The 18,337-nt window shown below is 35.7% G+C and overlaps 1 protein-coding gene across 8 annotated transcripts in view; it reads right to left on the minus strand.

Annotated features, from left to right (window-relative positions):
* The window catches only part of LOC128983637 (tight junction protein ZO-1-like), a 153,955-nt gene that overhangs the window by 120,011 nt on the left and 15,607 nt on the right, over positions 1-18,337 (minus strand). For 4 of the 8 annotated variants that reach the window (XM_054403006.1, XM_054403002.1, XM_054403004.1 and 1 more), the window contains exon 1: positions 17,222-17,699. The exons of 1 other annotated variant lie outside the window; for it this stretch is intronic. In XM_054403006.1, the coding sequence (XP_054258981.1) occupies positions 17,222-17,266 (45 nt within the window). In that variant the 5' untranslated portion in view covers positions 17,267-17,699. Of the gene's footprint in view, positions 1-17,221; positions 17,705-18,337 lie in introns of those variants that run through there. 3 more of the 8 variants (XM_054403005.1, XM_054403001.1, XM_054403007.1) reach the window with 2 other exon arrangements.

Consider the following 18,337-nt stretch of genomic DNA (forward strand, 5'->3'; position numbering starts at 1 on the left):
CAGTGGACAGAAGTAGGTTGTTGCGTAAACTTGAGCTTGTCGGGGTGCGTGGCACCTCGCTCGCTTGGTTCAGCAGCTACCTCTCTGATAGGCTGCAAACTGTCGCACTTGGTGAAGTGGCAAGCGATGTATTGCCAGTGGAGTATGGTGTAGTCCAGGGTTCGACCCTTGGTCCTGTTTTATTCCTCATTTATATTAATAATATTTCTAAAATTCAAACAGAAGGGAAATTAACATTATTTGCTGATGATACTCTAATATTTGTAACCGGAGCATCCTGGGAGGAGGTTAAAAACAAGGCAGAATCAGACCTCTGTTTACTAAAAAAATGGCTTGATCAAAATGTATTGTCCCTTAATATATCTAAAACAAAATTTATGCCAATTTCATTACGCAAGATAACCGAATACAAACTTGATAACCTAACTATTCATGTCTGTGGAAATCATTTCAATAACTCTTGTTTTTGTAGCAAAATTGAAAAAGTTGATTCATACAAATATCTTGGTATTGTTTTTGATTCAAAGATGAAATGGTCGGAACATGTTGAATACCTAAAAAATAAATTACGTAAATATATTTATGCATTTAGGCAACTTAGTGATATTCTCGAAGAGCAAGAAATTAAAATAGCATACTATGCATATGTTCAATCATTGTTGTCTTTTGGAATTATTGCTTTTGGGGGTGCTTACAAAACTATCTTGCAACCTGTTTTTGTAGTGCAGAAAACAATACTTAAAGTTGCTTTTAAAAAACACTTTAGATATTCAACTGACGATCTTTTTGTAGAATCGGGAGTTTTGACAGTCAGGCAGTTATTTTTAAAATTTATTTTAGTTCACATGTACAAAAACTTTGATAATATTTTTGTAAAAATTACTCATCCCCACAATACGCGCTTTTCTCTAAATGTTGGTGTAAGTGTTCCACAAACTTTCAAATCATTTTCAAATACGAATTGCTTTCACTTAACCCAAATCATTTATCGTAACATGTGTAACAGATATCAAAATGTCAACATTCTAAATTCACCCTCTCTCTCTCTCTATTTAAGAAGCATGTTGTGGGGTGGCTTGTTGGTCTGAGTACAGAGGACACCGAGGCCGTTATCGCGTTGGGTGGACCTGACCGTTGACCCTACACAATCACTGATACACCACTTTCACTGACTGACTAATACACTACACCCCACCTCTCCTCTTCAATCTTCACCAGATATTATAAATTACTTCTGTTTGCACAAAGAATTTTTTTTTTTTTTTACCGTCAATTTATTCCAGAACACTAAAAATTCAGCTTCAAGCAAGACAAATAAAAAAAAAGGTTTAAATTATACGATTTTTTTTCTCTTATATATTTTTTACTTCCCATTTAAATTAATCTTTTCGCAACTCAGTCTACGCACAGGCCCTGCCTATGTAGACTTTTTCCTTTCTTATAGAATGTATTTTTTTTTTACACTTTTATTTACTTATTTCTACAGTATATAATTTTTGTTTTGTTATCTAGTTAGTAATATTTTGCTGTTTCATATTTAAGAAAAGAAAAAAATACAATGTACTTGTCTGTAAATAATTAATGGGAAATAAAATATTATTTCATTTCATTTCATTTCATATTAATGAAATTTTGAAATTTTGTTTACTTCATACTGAGCTATTAATATTTCAATAAAAACCCCCTATTTTCTTCCCTGTAGCAGCAAACTTAAGTACTCATTAATATTAATGATGTTTAAATAGGAAATAAATCTGACAATTTTAAGGGAATAATTTAGTGGAATTCCAGCTGTGTATATGGAAATTCGCTTAGTCTGCAGGTTTGCTGCGGCGGGGGTATTTTATAGTACTAATTAGTTAATAATTAATTTTTAATTCCAAATTTCGAATTTAACAGTGTACAACCTCAGAAATAATTTGGATTTCTTTTGTTACGTGGTGTTGCCTCCATTTAAACAGTTGCTCGATAAGATACAGTAACAGTAAGTTCCTATCCTATCCATTACTGGGACGGTGACGTCGTCCTGTAATCTAACTGTACTTGGAGGTCACGAATTGTGGATATTATTTATAGGCATGCACAATGAATACAATTAATTTATTTGGCCAATCAACAACAACATTGTTACAGGCTATGTCAGTGTACAAGCATAATGTAGCATAATGCACTGTGGATGCGATACTCCCTGGTGTGGATTAACGTCCGCACTAGTGAATATGTACTACGACTATCCGAAGTACTATCCTGATAATTTGACCAATTCGTTAATTACATGAAAAATTTGGTTCGGAATCCACTATAAACTTTAAGTCCCTTAGTTGCCATTGGCTGTATGGGCTATTTATTAACAGATGTGTCTAAGGAATATGTCGGCCTTATTTTACCAACAATACTACAAGATCACGCCACTCATCCTACACTCATCTCCATTCATACTTGGCTTTAAACACATACATTCGTATGGTCACCATTTCAAAGTAAATAATTAAAATACTAAAATACACAGTGAAATAGTATATTTCTTCACTATATATAGGGCCTAGAGTGTCTCTCTTTGACCCGAAGATAAGTTTTACGATCGAGGCGAAGCCGAGGTACATTAAACCATCGATATGTCGAGAAATCTACAATAGGCTAAAGAAAGCATTGCCTAATAAATCAATCGATAAATAATTTCGATCGATACGATTACGACAATCGAAATTTACAACTTTTTACAACAGCTGATTTCTACTCCCTAGAGACTAAAAATGCTACTTAATACCAGCGACGCATGCATTAAAAACGGCTGTTTTTGCTGCAGTATGATGAAAAATAATTTTTGTTATTTACTAAAACCTAAAATGAAATCGCATGTCAAAGTAAAACAAAATTGCTTGCAACACCACTACGATAGGGATTAAGAGAGAGAGACACGTAAAACAACGCTAACCTCGGTAATGGCACAGACAACAGCCTTTTATGACGTGTGAAATGGGACAACTCTGCAATGAAGTGATTTCAACAAAATTGAATCGATACCCCTCATCGAACTTGCAAAACGGAAGTACGGAAAACACTCCACAGAACACAATTCCAAATGCATCTCTAAATATAATCACATTTTTGACAACAATATAGTCTATACTTTGAATTACTTGACAACTCTTCTAATTGCACACCTAGAGCTTAATTAGAACCTCCATTCCTGAGTTGTTATGGCTTGCAGTTTTAGCGAATTTCCCTATAGGGGGGCAATTACCGTAGGTAAGAATATTGTTTATTTTAGTAGTTATTTTATAGTTTATAAGACAATCTGTATTTTTTAAATGTAGGTATATTGACTTAGCCAATGCATTAATGTAAATCTTGCCAAATAAATGACTTATGACTTAAGACCTAGGCACGGGGCCGATTTACTTTTTCATTTTGATGTTCCCAGAGGCCAAAAACACCATTCGTTCTAATTTATATATACAGGGTGTCCATAAAAAACGTTTCAGGACTTTGAAAAATGAATCCTCATACTAAAAGGAAGAAAAAAGTGTATGTGAAGGCACATGTGAAGGTATGTCCGAAAATGCATATTTACACAGTTATCCGTCATTTTGTTTCTTATACAAAAATATTTTAATCTGTAAAGTTTTCGTTCGATGATTATGAAATTTGGTAACCATGTTACCATACACAAGACCTATTTATAATAGAAAAAATAATAAAGTTGTTCCGGTTGTAAATTTCAAAATGGCGATCGTTTGAATTTTTCTAACTTAAATAACTCAAAAACGGCTAATAACTCATGGTTCATTTGCTTTTAATTTTATTCAGACTTTTCAACTAACAATACTGGCTTGCAAAAAAGCTTGTCCTGCCAAAAGGTATAATATTTTTAAACTGGATAGCAATACTCGTAGGCCTACACGGAGAGAAGATGAAAACACTTCACAATTCAATATAACAACCGACGAAGCCTCAGGGCGGGAGCCCACATGAATGAACATGCTCCCCTGGGCTAAAGGACCAATTTGGATGGACATTTAAAACGATACATCGTTAAAATCGGTTAGCAGGTTGCTGCAAAGGGTGGGGGTGCGGTGGAGGGGAGCGTGGCCTTGACAACCGGTTGTCGCGAGGAATGTCTCCCCCTTCCACATGACGCCATTGACTTCTCCCTGAACCGGCGAAGCTTCCACGAACTGCAAACGGTCCTCGGGTTTTTATATTTGTTTACAGAATTTCGCTAGTCCACATGTGTTCGTCTGGAATCATTGGTCGTACCAAGCAATGAATTGTGTATTCATTGTATCAAGTCTTTCATTGGGTTTTATAATACTGTATACAGTAACTGGAGTTAATTTGAGGTGCTTTTTTACTTTCGTACTTCTACCTTTTATATACTTTTACCTTTTTCTGTAATTATTACAAAGTTACAATAATTTGACATAAATAGTAATGGAACTATCAAATTTTAAATGAAGAATATTGGTCTTGTCATAGTTAGTATTATAAAAAGAAAATTGTTTCAAATAAAGGTCCCTCTTCTCTTAACTTTTGAAAATATTGAATTTTAATTGATTCGGAAAGAGTGTACCTAGTATTTTCAGTAACCAATGTAGGCCTTAATGTACGTGAGTAACAGAAATGTAATATAATGTAAGTCAAAAGAAGCAATCATACTAATCTATCCTTATTTAATACGCAAGCACGTTTTTTGTGACAATTACTCCTCCGAAACTACTGAACCGATTGACATGTTTTTGGTGTCATTGGAAAGAGCGTAACGTGAAGTTGTGCAGGAAACTTTCTTTTTAAGGAAATAATTAGAGAGTGAGGCCCTGGGGCCCTTTAAAGATTCGTATTTCTCCATAAGGATAACATGGGAGATAATTTTTATTTACAGAAACATATGTTTGTTACTTTAAAATAGTCAAAGTCTACTACATAATAATTGCTGTGTATTATGACTGTTAATGTATACTAAATTTCAATCAATGATTAAGTACCTTAAAGTTTACTCATAATGGATCTTACTACTTTATTTTTAATGCTGGGAATAGTAAAATTCAGTAGAGACTAAGTTACCATGATTTAGAAATCTTTACTATAAAAATTTATGTATGTAAAATCATAAATCTTTGACATTCTTAATTCATTAGAAACGAAACAGCTGATCGAGAAATCAAACAAATCATCTACTTCGTGTGAATAATGTTTTTACACAAACATCGTTTTTTTTTTTACCAATAACTTGATTCTCTTTTACTTGTGGGTGTATTTTGAGTTTGGAGTTATGAAAGTACCAAGCCAAGTAACTGTTATCTAATTTTCTTTATAAACTAACAGTGTTAATGAATTACTACATGAACTTGACAAGTCCGGTAATTAATTGTCAGTTTACCAAGGGGAAGAAGAGTGGGTCCTTGAAAACAGACGAAGGCGGAGACACCCATCTAGAAAATCGAACGTAGAAGGGGGGAATTGGGTACTAGGTTTTGTAAAATGTACTTTGTATGCTAAAACAAATTGAATCACTTTACAACTTTTACGCCTTCATTTAAAGGCTTCCAATAGACATCTTTTCACTTATTTTCAGACCTGCAAGTGGTTTTGTTCTATTAAAAATATATATATATATATTTCATACCCAATTACCCCAAAGGGGGGAATTGGGTACTATACCTATTATACATTAAAATGACCTATTAAAAATTCCGGGAAAATGGGTGTTATTAAGAAAACACAAATAAGCATTTTAAAGACAAGTTTTAGTCTCTTATCATTATTTATGACAATTTTATAGAGCGTTAAAGTAAATTTTTGAAAACTTTACAGTTTTTCAAAGATATTTTTTTGTAATAAATCCTTATAACCTAGGGTTGTAAAAATTGTATTAATTGTAGCTTCTTAGACATACTTAAACATAAAACAAGTTAGATTATTCTAACTTATTAAAAAAAAAGTTATAAGAAGACAAAACTTTGAAAAACTCTTATGGTCTTCTGCCTCTAAGCCTATGTGACGGGGGAATTGGGTACTAAGCCATAATTTCTTTAATATTCAATGCACAGAAGTCATACCAACCTAAAGCAATTCTTAACTACCCCCTAAAAGCATATTCTGACAAAAAAAAAACAGATGTATTGTTATCAGGCAAAAAAAATATAGTACCCATTTTCCCATGAGGGGGCAATTGGGTACTAACATTTTCAACCCGTAAAAAATACACTTAAAAGTCAATTTAAAAATTCCTAAACTTCAGAAAATTACTATTAGTATGTATACTTTGCTCTTATGAGATAAAAGTAAATATTTTGCAGTAACTGAAATTTTTTTAGTGTTTCCAAGGTTACTCGGGCTAAGTTTGATAGGCACTTTAAAAATTGAAAAACGTAAGGGGTGAACAAACTATTTTTTAACTCGTTTCAATTTCAAGATAACAACCTAAAATAAATTTGAGGTTTATAAAACGTAACTAGCTATCACTACAGATTTTTTAATTCTTTCTAATAAAAGGCATGTATTTTTTTAAAATATTCAAAAAAGTTCATACCCAATTACCCCTAATACCCAATTCCCCCCTTCTACCCTACCTTAAAGTTTACTCATAATGGATCTTACTACTTTATTTTTAATGCTGGGAATAGTAAAATTCAGTAGAGACTAAGTTACCATGATTTAGAAATCTTTACTATAAAAATTTATGTATGTAAAATCATAAATCTTTGACATTCTTAATTCATTAGAAACGAAACAGCTGATCGAGAAATCAAACAAATCATCTACTTCGTGTGAATAATGTTTTTACACAAACATCGTTTTTTTTTTTACCAATAACTTGATTCTCTTTTACTTGTGGGTGTATTTTGAGTTTGGAGTTATGAAAGTACCAAGCCAAGTAACTGTTATCTAATTTTCTTTATAAACTAACAGTGTTAATGAATTACTACATGAACTTGACAAGTCCGGTAATTAATTGTCAGTTTACCAAGGGGAAGAAGAGTGGGTCCTTGAAAACAGACGAAGGCGGAGACACCCATCTAGAAAATCGAACTGAAAATATAGAGGTCAGTGGATTGCCAAGACACAGATTATACTAATAAAAGGGGGCAGTGGTTTTATTGATATTAAAACATCAAAAAGGGCCTCATAAAAAGGCACAAGACTTCATGTGATCAGAATGGTTAACAACAATGTAAAGTAAGTCCTAACTGGAACAAATGGGTAGGGACATATTTTGATTTCGAGGATACAAATTTGCCCATCTGATACAAACTTACCTTTTAAAATGGAAATATGCAAATTTCTGTTATCTTTGGCATTTGCAGCACAAGCGCTTTAATTAAAGAGCAGCACTCTTCATAGCCAGACCAATTTCAGTCATGAGCAACTATATACGTTGTTTTAAGTGAGGCTACATCTTTTAATAGGATACGCATTATCATTACGGAAAATTCTGACCAGGGTAATATTCCTGAAGGTAGCTTAAATACTAAAATCGTAGTATTCATGGAAATGCTTTGTGATAAAAATATTGTTTTTTAGTGTTTATTTTTAAAGGTGTTTTATTCAAGCAGCATTTTATGACCCTCAAAATATGCTACATACTACATAGGCCTATTGGTTTGATATAATCAAATGTTTTGTTAAATGTGTTTTTTTTTTCTTAAAAAATAACTACTCCATAACATACTTGAACACTTATTAATTTACTAAATATAATATGCATAAAGCTAGAAAATGGCTGGACTGCTTCCCTTCTAAGGTTTTATTATTACTGTATTTAATTTTCGACGTCGAGTCAATATATAACAAGATGAATTTGTTTTCTAAATTCATATGTTTTTGCGGGGCATTGAGCCGCACAGGTTCACTAGTTTAATCTTAAATCATACTCGTATCCACACTTCAGATTCTAACTTTGATCTAACTATAGTAGCGTAGACATTAAAGGTAGATAAATAGTAGACTTATAAATATCAACTATGATAGTGTAGTATGGTTTGCATGTGTAGGCCTACATTATAGTCGAGTATACTCATGGTAATACAGCTATAATACAAGCTATAATTAAGAAAAACAAAGAGCTTGCCACTACCCCCTACCTTAGCTTATAATATCCAACCTAACGACCTTTAAATACACCGAACATGGCAAATTAGACCTTAAAAATAAAGCTACACCGATTTCAAATATTTATAGTTTAATTGTAAATATTTACTAATTTGACTCATTTTCGTTCATACTTTGTTATTGGTACTTATGAACATCTTAATCTAACATAAAAACAACATCCGATCGTGAAAGAATCTAAAAAATTTAGATGCATTATTCCTCTACATGGAGGAAAATTTTACATAAAAAAAATCTACTACAGAGAGCTAAATCACTGAAGCGGTCTTTTGGTGGCACCGGAAGTCTTAAATTTCATGGTACTGCTCGTAGGCTATAAATATACTGCCGTACGTTTTCTGTGATACTGCACAGGTAGTCCTACGGTCCTACTCTATATAATGTGTGTAGCTTAGTCGTCTCCTTAAAAAAGTAAAATGCACAACATCAAAACAAAGATATACATATATTGGCACTGAGAAGCCTTTACATGTTAAGTTGTTACTCAAGGTAACATCAGCCTCCTGCAAGGCAGCGGCGAGACAAAAGTGGCAACACCGCAATCCCGGCCTGTCGAAACAGCTCTTGTACGTGTATTCACAATGCAGCTTCTGTTCAATGTTTGTTTAAACACGTTTGTTATTACTGTTATTTCAATAGCACAAGGCCGGTCAATGCGACGTTGCCACACCAACGCCGCGGACTTGTAATAGGGGAGGCTAAGGTAACATTATCTACTATAACAGCTCTAACGCTGATTTATAATCTAAACAGGATTCCTAACCACCTTCTTAGTAGTAAAATTTATAATTTAATTGAATAAATGTATACAAGGAAGGCAATGTTAGAAGTGAGGGCCAGGTACTTTATTACTGCATCATCAAATGCGACTTTTGTTCATTGACCAATGTGTATTGATATTAAACTAAATGACGTATTTGTTTACATGTATGTAAATGTAACAAAGTCTTGCCTTGCTATGCAGGCGAGGGGAGGGGAGTATGGCTTCGGGCACTACCCTCAGCCAAAGCCATACAAGCTCAGGAATGTTTTTGAAGGGACGTTTCTTGCGTGCTACAGCAACAACGCTCCCTACGCACCAAACTGTCCTGTCATATAAATATCACTACAGACAGGTGAGGGACAGTACGCTTGTTTGTTATAATATTCATATTTATAGAAATAAATATTGTTTAGCTGGCAAATTCGTACGCTTCATAAAATTGATAATTTAATGCAATAATTTGTGTTTTTTTTTCTATCTAAGAATCCTATGTAACAGCCGAACGTTACAAATTGCTGAGAAATACGTACACTGAGAAAAGTAAGAAATGATGTAGTCAATATCAATTTGTTTCTATATAGCGATTATAAGGTGAGCACGCAAAAGTAAAATAATAGGCCTATATTTTGAGGCGAACATGGCACTTCCTCAGCTCTAAAACCATTGGTTTGACCACAAGCCACAATAATCCGTTTCTATTTTGCTGTATTGAACCAAAGTAAAAATGCTTATTGCAGTAGTTATACTCAAGCTTTGCGTTTGCAATGAGGGAGGACACAGTTTGATAAAATTTGCTTCTTTAAATTTACAGTATTATACAGTATTACACATCTACCGTAGCCATAATGTTCTACCACTTCCCCTAAACAATAGAGAAAAATAAACTTTAAAAAATTCGCAAATTATAAAAAGTTATTCATGCAATTAAAAACATAACATAGCTGTTAACAATCCTACTTTGACAGTTCTCATTGCGTATCACAGTATTTTGTTGCTGCTTAGTTCAAATTATAGCTGTTCTCATAAATGCAAAAAAATAATAGTGCTGGGCTCCCTGTTGGTAAATCTTATAACTTTTTAATGCTTTAATCATAGAACCAACTTTTTTAGTTGAAACAGCTGACTATTCTTTAATTCCCTTTTAATTGAGCGGAGCGAGCGAAGCTCTTATACGTCGACTCTTATGCATTTCGTAATACGCAAACTCCTCCTAGACGGCTGAATCAATCGTTTTAAAATTTTGCATAGTGATAAAGACCATATAGGTGAGTGCCAACATCTATATGGCGTTAAAAAAGAGTCTCAGGAATCCGCCCCACTGGGTCTCAAAGTTTCAATGTAATCCTTATGGAAGCAGTATTTGACACATAAACAAAAACATATGATCAGCTGTTGACTTTTGAATGCAGTAGATAAAGAAATAGCTGATAGCATTAATTCACAGATATTAGAACAGAAACGGTATGGATCATAAATATAATCAAATGATGACACTAGCTTGAGGTCCGTGACGTAGGAAGTGGTGAAGGAAGTAGTAAAGGCGAGTTGTTCGGGGTGTGGGAACTGTTTTTGACGATTAGATTAAGATATCTACAATCTTAAAATGCTATGGGAAGAGAGGGAAACAGGTCTGCGACGTAAGAAGAGGTGAAGGAAGTAGTAAGGTGAGCAGTGTGGAGGGTGGGAACTGGAAACCGTTTGTAGCAGTTAGATTAATTAATGTATCTGCAATGCTGAAATGCTATGAGAAGGGATGGAAGCATGCCCACGACATAGAAAATGGTAAAAGTAGTAGTAAAGGCTAGCAGTGCGGAGTGTGGGCAATGTTTGTGGCAATTAGATTAACGTACCTAAAATACTAAAATGATATGGAAAGTGATGAAAACAGGTCCACGATGTAGGAAGTGGCTTAGGAAGTAGTAAAGTATGAGCATAGTGTGAGAACCGTCTGTAGCAGTTATATTAATGTATCTTCAATCCTAAAATGCTATGAGAAGGGAAGGAAACAGGCCCCACGAAGTAGGAAGTGGTGAAGGCAGTAGTAAAGCCTGGCAGTGCAGAGTGGGGAACCCTTTGGGCAGTTAGATAAATGTATTTAATACTTAAATGCTATGACAAGGGAAGGGGACAGGTCTATGACGTAGGAAATGGTGAAGGAAGCAGTAAGGCTTGCAGTGCAGAGTGTGGGAACTGTCTTTGGCATTTACATTAATGTATCTGCAATCCTAAAATGCAATGGGAAGAGAGGGAAACAGGTCCACGACGTAGGGGATGGTGAAGGAAGTAGTAAAGGTGAGCAGTGTTGAGTGTGGGAATGGATTAATGTATCTGCAATGCTAAAATACTATGGGAAGAGACTGTAGACTGTAGGTTAAAACTATTACGAAGCACGAATCTATACATATTTCGATACATGCAACCGTTTAAAATAGAAGTTTACAACTGAGTTGACAACAGCTGATTTTTACTCCATAGAGGCTAAAAACTATGCTTTCTCTATAGAGGCTAAAAACGATTTTTAATCCCTAAAGAGTAAAAATGCTACTTTAGACCCGCAATGTATGCATTAAAAACGACTGTTTTTACTGTAGTATGGCAAAAACAATATAATATGAACCCTTGATGACTCCGCTCAATTTTGTGGATGCCTCTGCGAACGCCACCTAGTATAAATACTCATAAGGTTAACATGGGGAACTACAGAGCCACTGTGGCGGAGCACAAATTTCAAAAATCTTATGTCAAAAGGATTTTTGACATAAGAATATGCCTATATGTTAATCGGGATTGTGACCTATCATCATGCCAAATTTCAGCCCAATCCGTCCAGTAGTTAATGCGTGATTGAACTTCAAACAAACAAACAAAAATACCCCCGCCGCAGCAAACCTGCCGACTAAGCGAATTTCCATTTGTCTTAATTGATTTTCAATTAAATATATTTTAATAACATTAGGTTTAACCAGTACCTAGGTTTGCTGCTACAAGGAAACTAATAAAGTGTGTTTTTTTTAAATATTGATAGCTTAGTACAAAAAAAAATATTTGATCAAAATACAAAATATATCCATAAACAAGCAAACTACAACATTTGACAATATTCTCCATAAGAATAACATGGGAATTTTAAATTAAAATTTTTTTTAATTTTCTCCATTACTATTAACCGAACAAAAATACTTTTTTATACTAAATTAATTGTTTTTTTAAGCTCTTTAAAAAGGTCTCAAGAGAAATTTGGAAATTTTGTGTTTTGAGGGTCAAAAGTGAGAAAAACCAATTTTTACACCATAAAACCCCCCGTAAAGCCCCGTTCCCATGGTCCGATCATGCTGGTTCGCGAACTCATTCAAGTTTATCCCGCTTTACACCTTTAAACCAAATTTCATCAAAATCGGACAAAAATTACTCAAGTTATCGCGTTCACGGACGTATATATATATATATATATATATATATATAAGTCTATATATATACATATATATATATATATATATATATATATATATATATATGAAAATTTGAACGAATGGTGTTTTGGCCTCTGGGAACATCAAAATGAAAAAGTAAATCGGTCCCGGGTCTAGGTCTTACCGTGCCACCTACGGTAATAGCTACTTCCCTATAGGGAAATTCGCTAAAACACACAAACTTTCACATTTATAATATTAGTAAGATGGTTTAACCAAAATACCCTCGACGCAGCAAGCCTGCAGACTAAGCATTTTTACATTTAACTGGCTGGATTCACACTAAAATAACCCCTAATATTGTCAGATTTATTCCCTATTTAAATAATACTATACTCCGTTCAAACAGCCGTGGCACCTGACGGATTAGGAGACCCCATGAAAACCCTTGGGTCCTCCTCCTCCCCCCCCCTCCCCCCCAGGTGCCACGGCTGTTTGAACGGAGTATAATTTTAATGAGTATGCCTACTGAGGTTTTCTGCTACAGAGAAGGTTGTAAAGCTTATTCTTTTTATTGAAATGTTGATAGCTTGGTATGAAATAGTCAAATTAGATTGAAATATATCCATCAACAATCAAACTATAACAGTTTACTATATTTATTCTCCAAAAGACTAATAATATGGCATTTTTCTAATTTTTTTTTAAATCCGAAAATGTGGCGTCCAACAACGCTTCAGGCGGGAGCAGTACTGTACTAAAGTATTTGTGTTTTAGCCTACACTATACAAAATAGTATGGATAGGAATTGCAATATTTGGGGGTCAATAATTTTACAAAAACCAATATTCACCCCATATCCCCCATACAATCCCGAACTCTTAGTCCAATCATGATCGTTCGAATAAAATGTAGATTTACACACGTATGCCATAGCCCTATTTAATCGAAATCGGAAAATATGATTACTAGTTAACTAGAGGATATTCAACACACATTTCAACACTCAGGATATTCAAGTTCATTTATATATAACCGGTCAAAAATAACTACTGGTGCCAGAAACTAGAGTATAATATGTTGACATGGACCATTGGTCTCACAATAGGGGATTGAGCTACGGCGATGAGGACTCTCAGACCCGCATAAACGCTAGGTAAACGGTAATGAAAGAAAAGAGATGGATGGGTAGGTTTGGTCGGTCGCTCGATGGAGGAGGCGGGAGGCACGTACATAGTACTGGAGCTGGAGATGATAGCAGGCCTCAGGCATGGAGCTGCGGTAGACTTTCTGTGGCGACCTTGAGGAACATTCCAGGACACGGTTGATCTCAGCCAGCAGCCAGCCAAGATAAGAGGTCGGTAGGAAATGCAAATTGATATCCTGATATTCCAATAGTCAGTGCCATGAACAGATATTATCCTGATTGTCTTATCATCAGTGCATAATGCAAAGATAACATATGATGATGTGCGTATGCTGGAATGGCCGGTGCACCATGCAAAGGTAATAAATACCCTAGTATTTAAAAGACCGAGTCAGCATGCAAAGATAAGTCCTTATGCTCCAGTAAGGTAACGTACAAAGGTATAACCCGATTGCTCTAATGGCTGGTGCATTTTGCAAAGATAATTCTGGTAAATATCCTGCACTTTAATTGGTATATAATGTAAAGATATCCTAATACTCTGATGTCTAGTACGCCATACTATGATAATACCCTTGGCCTTGTGCTCCGGAGGTCATCACATCAAGCAAAGCTATCTTAATTCTCTGATTGGTAGGTACATCGGCAGTACATAATGCATAACACGAGTCATTCTAAATATTTGATGGTTGATACTGCTACGTATTGCAAAGGTAATTTCCTGAGAATCCAAGATAAGACCTAAACCAAAAACGATTCATGCCCTCAGCACGTTATGTAAACATGACATCTCAGCAAGTCACTTCACTACCACTACTTGAAATTAATGTACCACTGAGAGTTCTGAACGTGTCATTTGTGGAATCAGATAAATTGGTAGTAGTCCTCATCTGTAGGCCTACAGTACTTATGTTTCCTACTATTCGTGACGAACGATTAAAGTGCAAGGCATCACTTTTTTGAAGAAACATTGCGGAGGGTCTACAGAGCCTGTGCTCGAGTGTTAATGAGGAGAGGGATACATCACCTGCAGCCACCCCTGTGTGTGTGCAAATCTCGACCCAGCAGTCAGCCTTGACGCTTGTTGCACATAAGCTTGTACAGTAGGTTGCCGCACCTGGAGAGAATGACTCATGAGGAATGCCGCAGTGTAACCGATTCTTTGTCTTCTACATTCCTCATTCCTCTCATACTGTCATACACCCTAGCCTTGTCCTTCTGACAAAGGCCATTCGATTTACTGTGCATTGTTTCTCCAACCACAAAGTTAGTTGAACAATAATTTTAGTGTGTTTAAATGGCATACTGTATTATCCATGATTGTTTTTTGTTCATCAACTTCCCTATAGAAAAGTTGTTATTAGCGTAAGTGGCACGGTAAGACCTGGGCCCGGGACCTATATACTTTTTCATTTTGATGTCTCTACGTTCAAATTTTATATTTACGTCCGGGAACGCGAAAATTTGAGTAATTTTTTTCAGATTTTGATCAAAATTTGGCTTGAAGGTGTAAGACACGACAAACTTGAATGAGTTTCCGAACCAGCATGATTGGACCATGGGTACCGGTACGGGGGTAGAGTAAAAAATGGTTCTTCTCAATTTTGACCCTTGGAATATAATATTTCCTAGTTTATCTTTAAACCATTTTAAAGAGCATAAAAAACAAATAATTTAGTAACTTATATTGAAGTGTTTTTGTACGGTTATTGCTTACGGAGACTTCAAGCGCGCGCACTCGTTTTTTTACGCTGGAGCGCGTGCCCCCGGATAAGTGGACCCCAAATAAAAGTGGGTGTATAAACAAAGTTTTTGATATTTAGCTCTTTATACTTAGACATAATGTCTATATTCATTTTCTCATTTTATCACGTAAATTTTATGATATTTTCATATCCTTAGGGGCCTACCCTATTTTGAAAATAATACTTAGTTTGAACCCTTAAATTTTTCATGATGAAATAATGGTGTTGAAGAGGGAAAATTTGTAGTTAAACAAGTTTTTATTTTGCAAAAACAAAAACTAATTTTTAATTTTACAAAAGTATAATTCATGTAAAAAAACTATGGAAGCAGTAAATATTTAATGAATTACGGTACAGTAATATATTTCCCGGTTTGTAGGAAAAACTAAACAAAAATATTTAAGAAACAACTTGCTTTGGTATAATGTGTGTTTTCTTTAAATCCTCGTCCAGTGGGTTGGTTTAGAAGTCATTTTTAAACACACTTTACATATTTCACATTTGTCTTTGGCACATTTGTTTTTTAAGGTTTTTGGCGTCTATTTACCAAAGCAGATGGTGCACCGCACCTTTTTACTGGGAGGCTAGATCAGTGGACTCTATGGTTGGACATTTCCATCCAATTGGTTTACAGATAGGCCTACTAAGTGTTTTGACAAACTTAGTTAATACTATCAAAATTAGAAATTATAGAGTTATTAATACTAATTATGATAATCAAACTGAGACACTACTACGCGCACGGGGGTACACTAGACCCCCCAATGAACTGAAATGGTAACACAAGCATGACTACAGGCTGACCACCTGTGGATGGGCGCAAGCACATTTTCCCGCCTCTCCCTAAAAAATGGCATAGGCATAGACTGACAACGACACGCCGAACTCCCGAAGACTAGATAGTGCCGATAGTGGGGTCGGGGTGGGGAGACTCAGTCGGTAGTCGCCCGGTAGTCTATAACCGACCAAGGTTAGCGAGCCCCTGTCAGACAGAGCATTGCTTTTTGCCAGCACTATCGGCGCAACGGAAATGACACAATTAACTCATACCAACTGCAGAGCTTTTTTCTATTAGTACAAAATGATTATCAACTTCCAGCTTGGTGCCAACTGCGTCGCCCGTCGTGAGAATGTGTGTTATTATCACGTTAGCTGTGTTGCTCATATGCATGCATACGTTGACAGTGGAAATGAACATTGAAACTGGGCTAGGCCTTGTTGGATGGACAGACGTAAACATTCCAAGAATGCAACGGATCAGCTCACGTGTGTCATGCCCATGCCATGCGAGGGGAGAAGACGAACAGACGAGGGCCAGGAGAGACAATAGAGGCAAATAAACAGCTTTATAACACTGTTCTCACCCACCATACGAGAACGTTAGGCAGACAAAGGTTCACAAGGGTTATTGGCACCTTCGAGGAATAAGTAAAATATTCCAAAATGGATCTGGCTCCGTTCTCTAATTAAATTATCACTTTTAAATAATATACCCTACTGTACAACACAGGGTTGCAGTATGTCAATGTGCTGTGACGTAGAAATTATAAATATCAATAACCAACAGATAGGTATACAGAATGATTCTATTAAAGAAACTACCTAATACAACATGCTGAGTTTAATTTTAGCCATAATTATCCTAAATGTTGTTTTCAACTCAACGTATTCTCATTGTTTAACCGTTAAATTCTAGATGCAAGGATATCAACATCATTCACATGCAAACATTATCGTTGAAGAAGCAACTGTAAAAAAAACTCGTAGTTCGATAGTACTGTACAATCATTTAAAGTTATTAAGTTATGTTTAAATTAAATGTTTGACTAGAATTATAAATGTTTCATTGAATTGCTAATAAAGTAAACAAAAAAAAGTATCAATCGTTGTTGTTAACACTATAAGTAAAGTTGTAAAGGAAAAGATATATGCATGTTGAAAAAAATTTAATGTTTGTACTAAGTTAGCAAAGTGAAGTAAAATTCAGAGAGGGATGTGTGGCGTTATTTATTTTTTTTAACCAATGGGTGTAATCTCGATTTACCTGATCAGCAGCTCCAAGGTCGGTGAGTTGATGATCTCTATCCATTTTTAAATCCTCCAGAACTATATCACCATAACAGTGTTTATAACAAAATATAAAACTGAATGGCACTAAATAGAAACAGAGAGCACTTCACTTGACTAAAACATCATAAACTAAACTCCGCACAAAATATAGGCACTGCACATAACACCACTTTCCTTCGGCTCACAAACAGGACAACACCACTGGGTAAACAAACATTGGTCTCCATGCTTGGTATTTATTGGTAATATGGCGACTGGCGAGTGAAGAAATCTCGACTGATCACAACGACGGCGCACTGCCGCTGTCAGTGACTTTCTCGAGCTGCAGACATGGTTGCCAACTGTGGCGCGACGAATAGTTCTGTAGAAACTCGCTTAGCAGTAGTTGGCACGAAGGCGCTATGCGCTAGCGCTAGGACACCAGGACACTGCCATGCGATGCAACGGCAAAATCAAAACTGACCTTTGAGATGAGGTTTTCACTTGAAAGAAAGTCGGTAGAAAACGTGTTTTGAACAGTTTTCGAATGAGACACGCCCGGCGATGACGTCACCCAGGTAAACAGGTTCTCGGAGCCTTGCCTCGGTCTAACCACCTGTTCAGGGGGGGGGGCAAGATGGCAGCATCCCTGCTCCAGCCCCGCGCAACTGCACCGAGTCATTTGAATTTTCAAACTTTTGTTTACGTTTGTAAATGAGATTTTGCCAGTCTACACAGAACTGAAGGGTTTGCTCTGACCCTGACCTGTTACATTAAGCCGCGTTTACACCAAAGTTGACAAACAAAAGTTGACAATCAAAAGTTTACAACTAAAAGTTGACAACTAAATGTTGCTCCTCACTAATTTAGAGCAACTAGTGGAAAACTTGTTGCCTAAGAATAGGCGCGTAATAATCAGTACAGTGTGTCAAAGATGTCGTCGTCGTCGGACGTATGCCTTACATGCCATTATCAAACGTCCTACGATTGTTCACAGAATATTATAATTGAGGTGTCATTGTTAAGCTTATGATCTCGATCTAGTGGAGTGACTAAAATAGTAGATTTCGTACCTAGGGCCGAAAATGAGGTTTTGCCGGCTCGAGATAGT

The sequence above is a fragment of the Macrosteles quadrilineatus genome, unplaced genomic scaffold, assembly GCF_028750875.1.
Source record: "Macrosteles quadrilineatus isolate MER2022 unplaced genomic scaffold, UCM_ALF_1.0 Scaffold_1__1_contigs__length_201487025, whole genome shotgun sequence".
NCBI classification, from domain to species: domain Eukaryota; kingdom Metazoa; phylum Arthropoda; class Insecta; order Hemiptera; family Cicadellidae; genus Macrosteles; species Macrosteles quadrilineatus.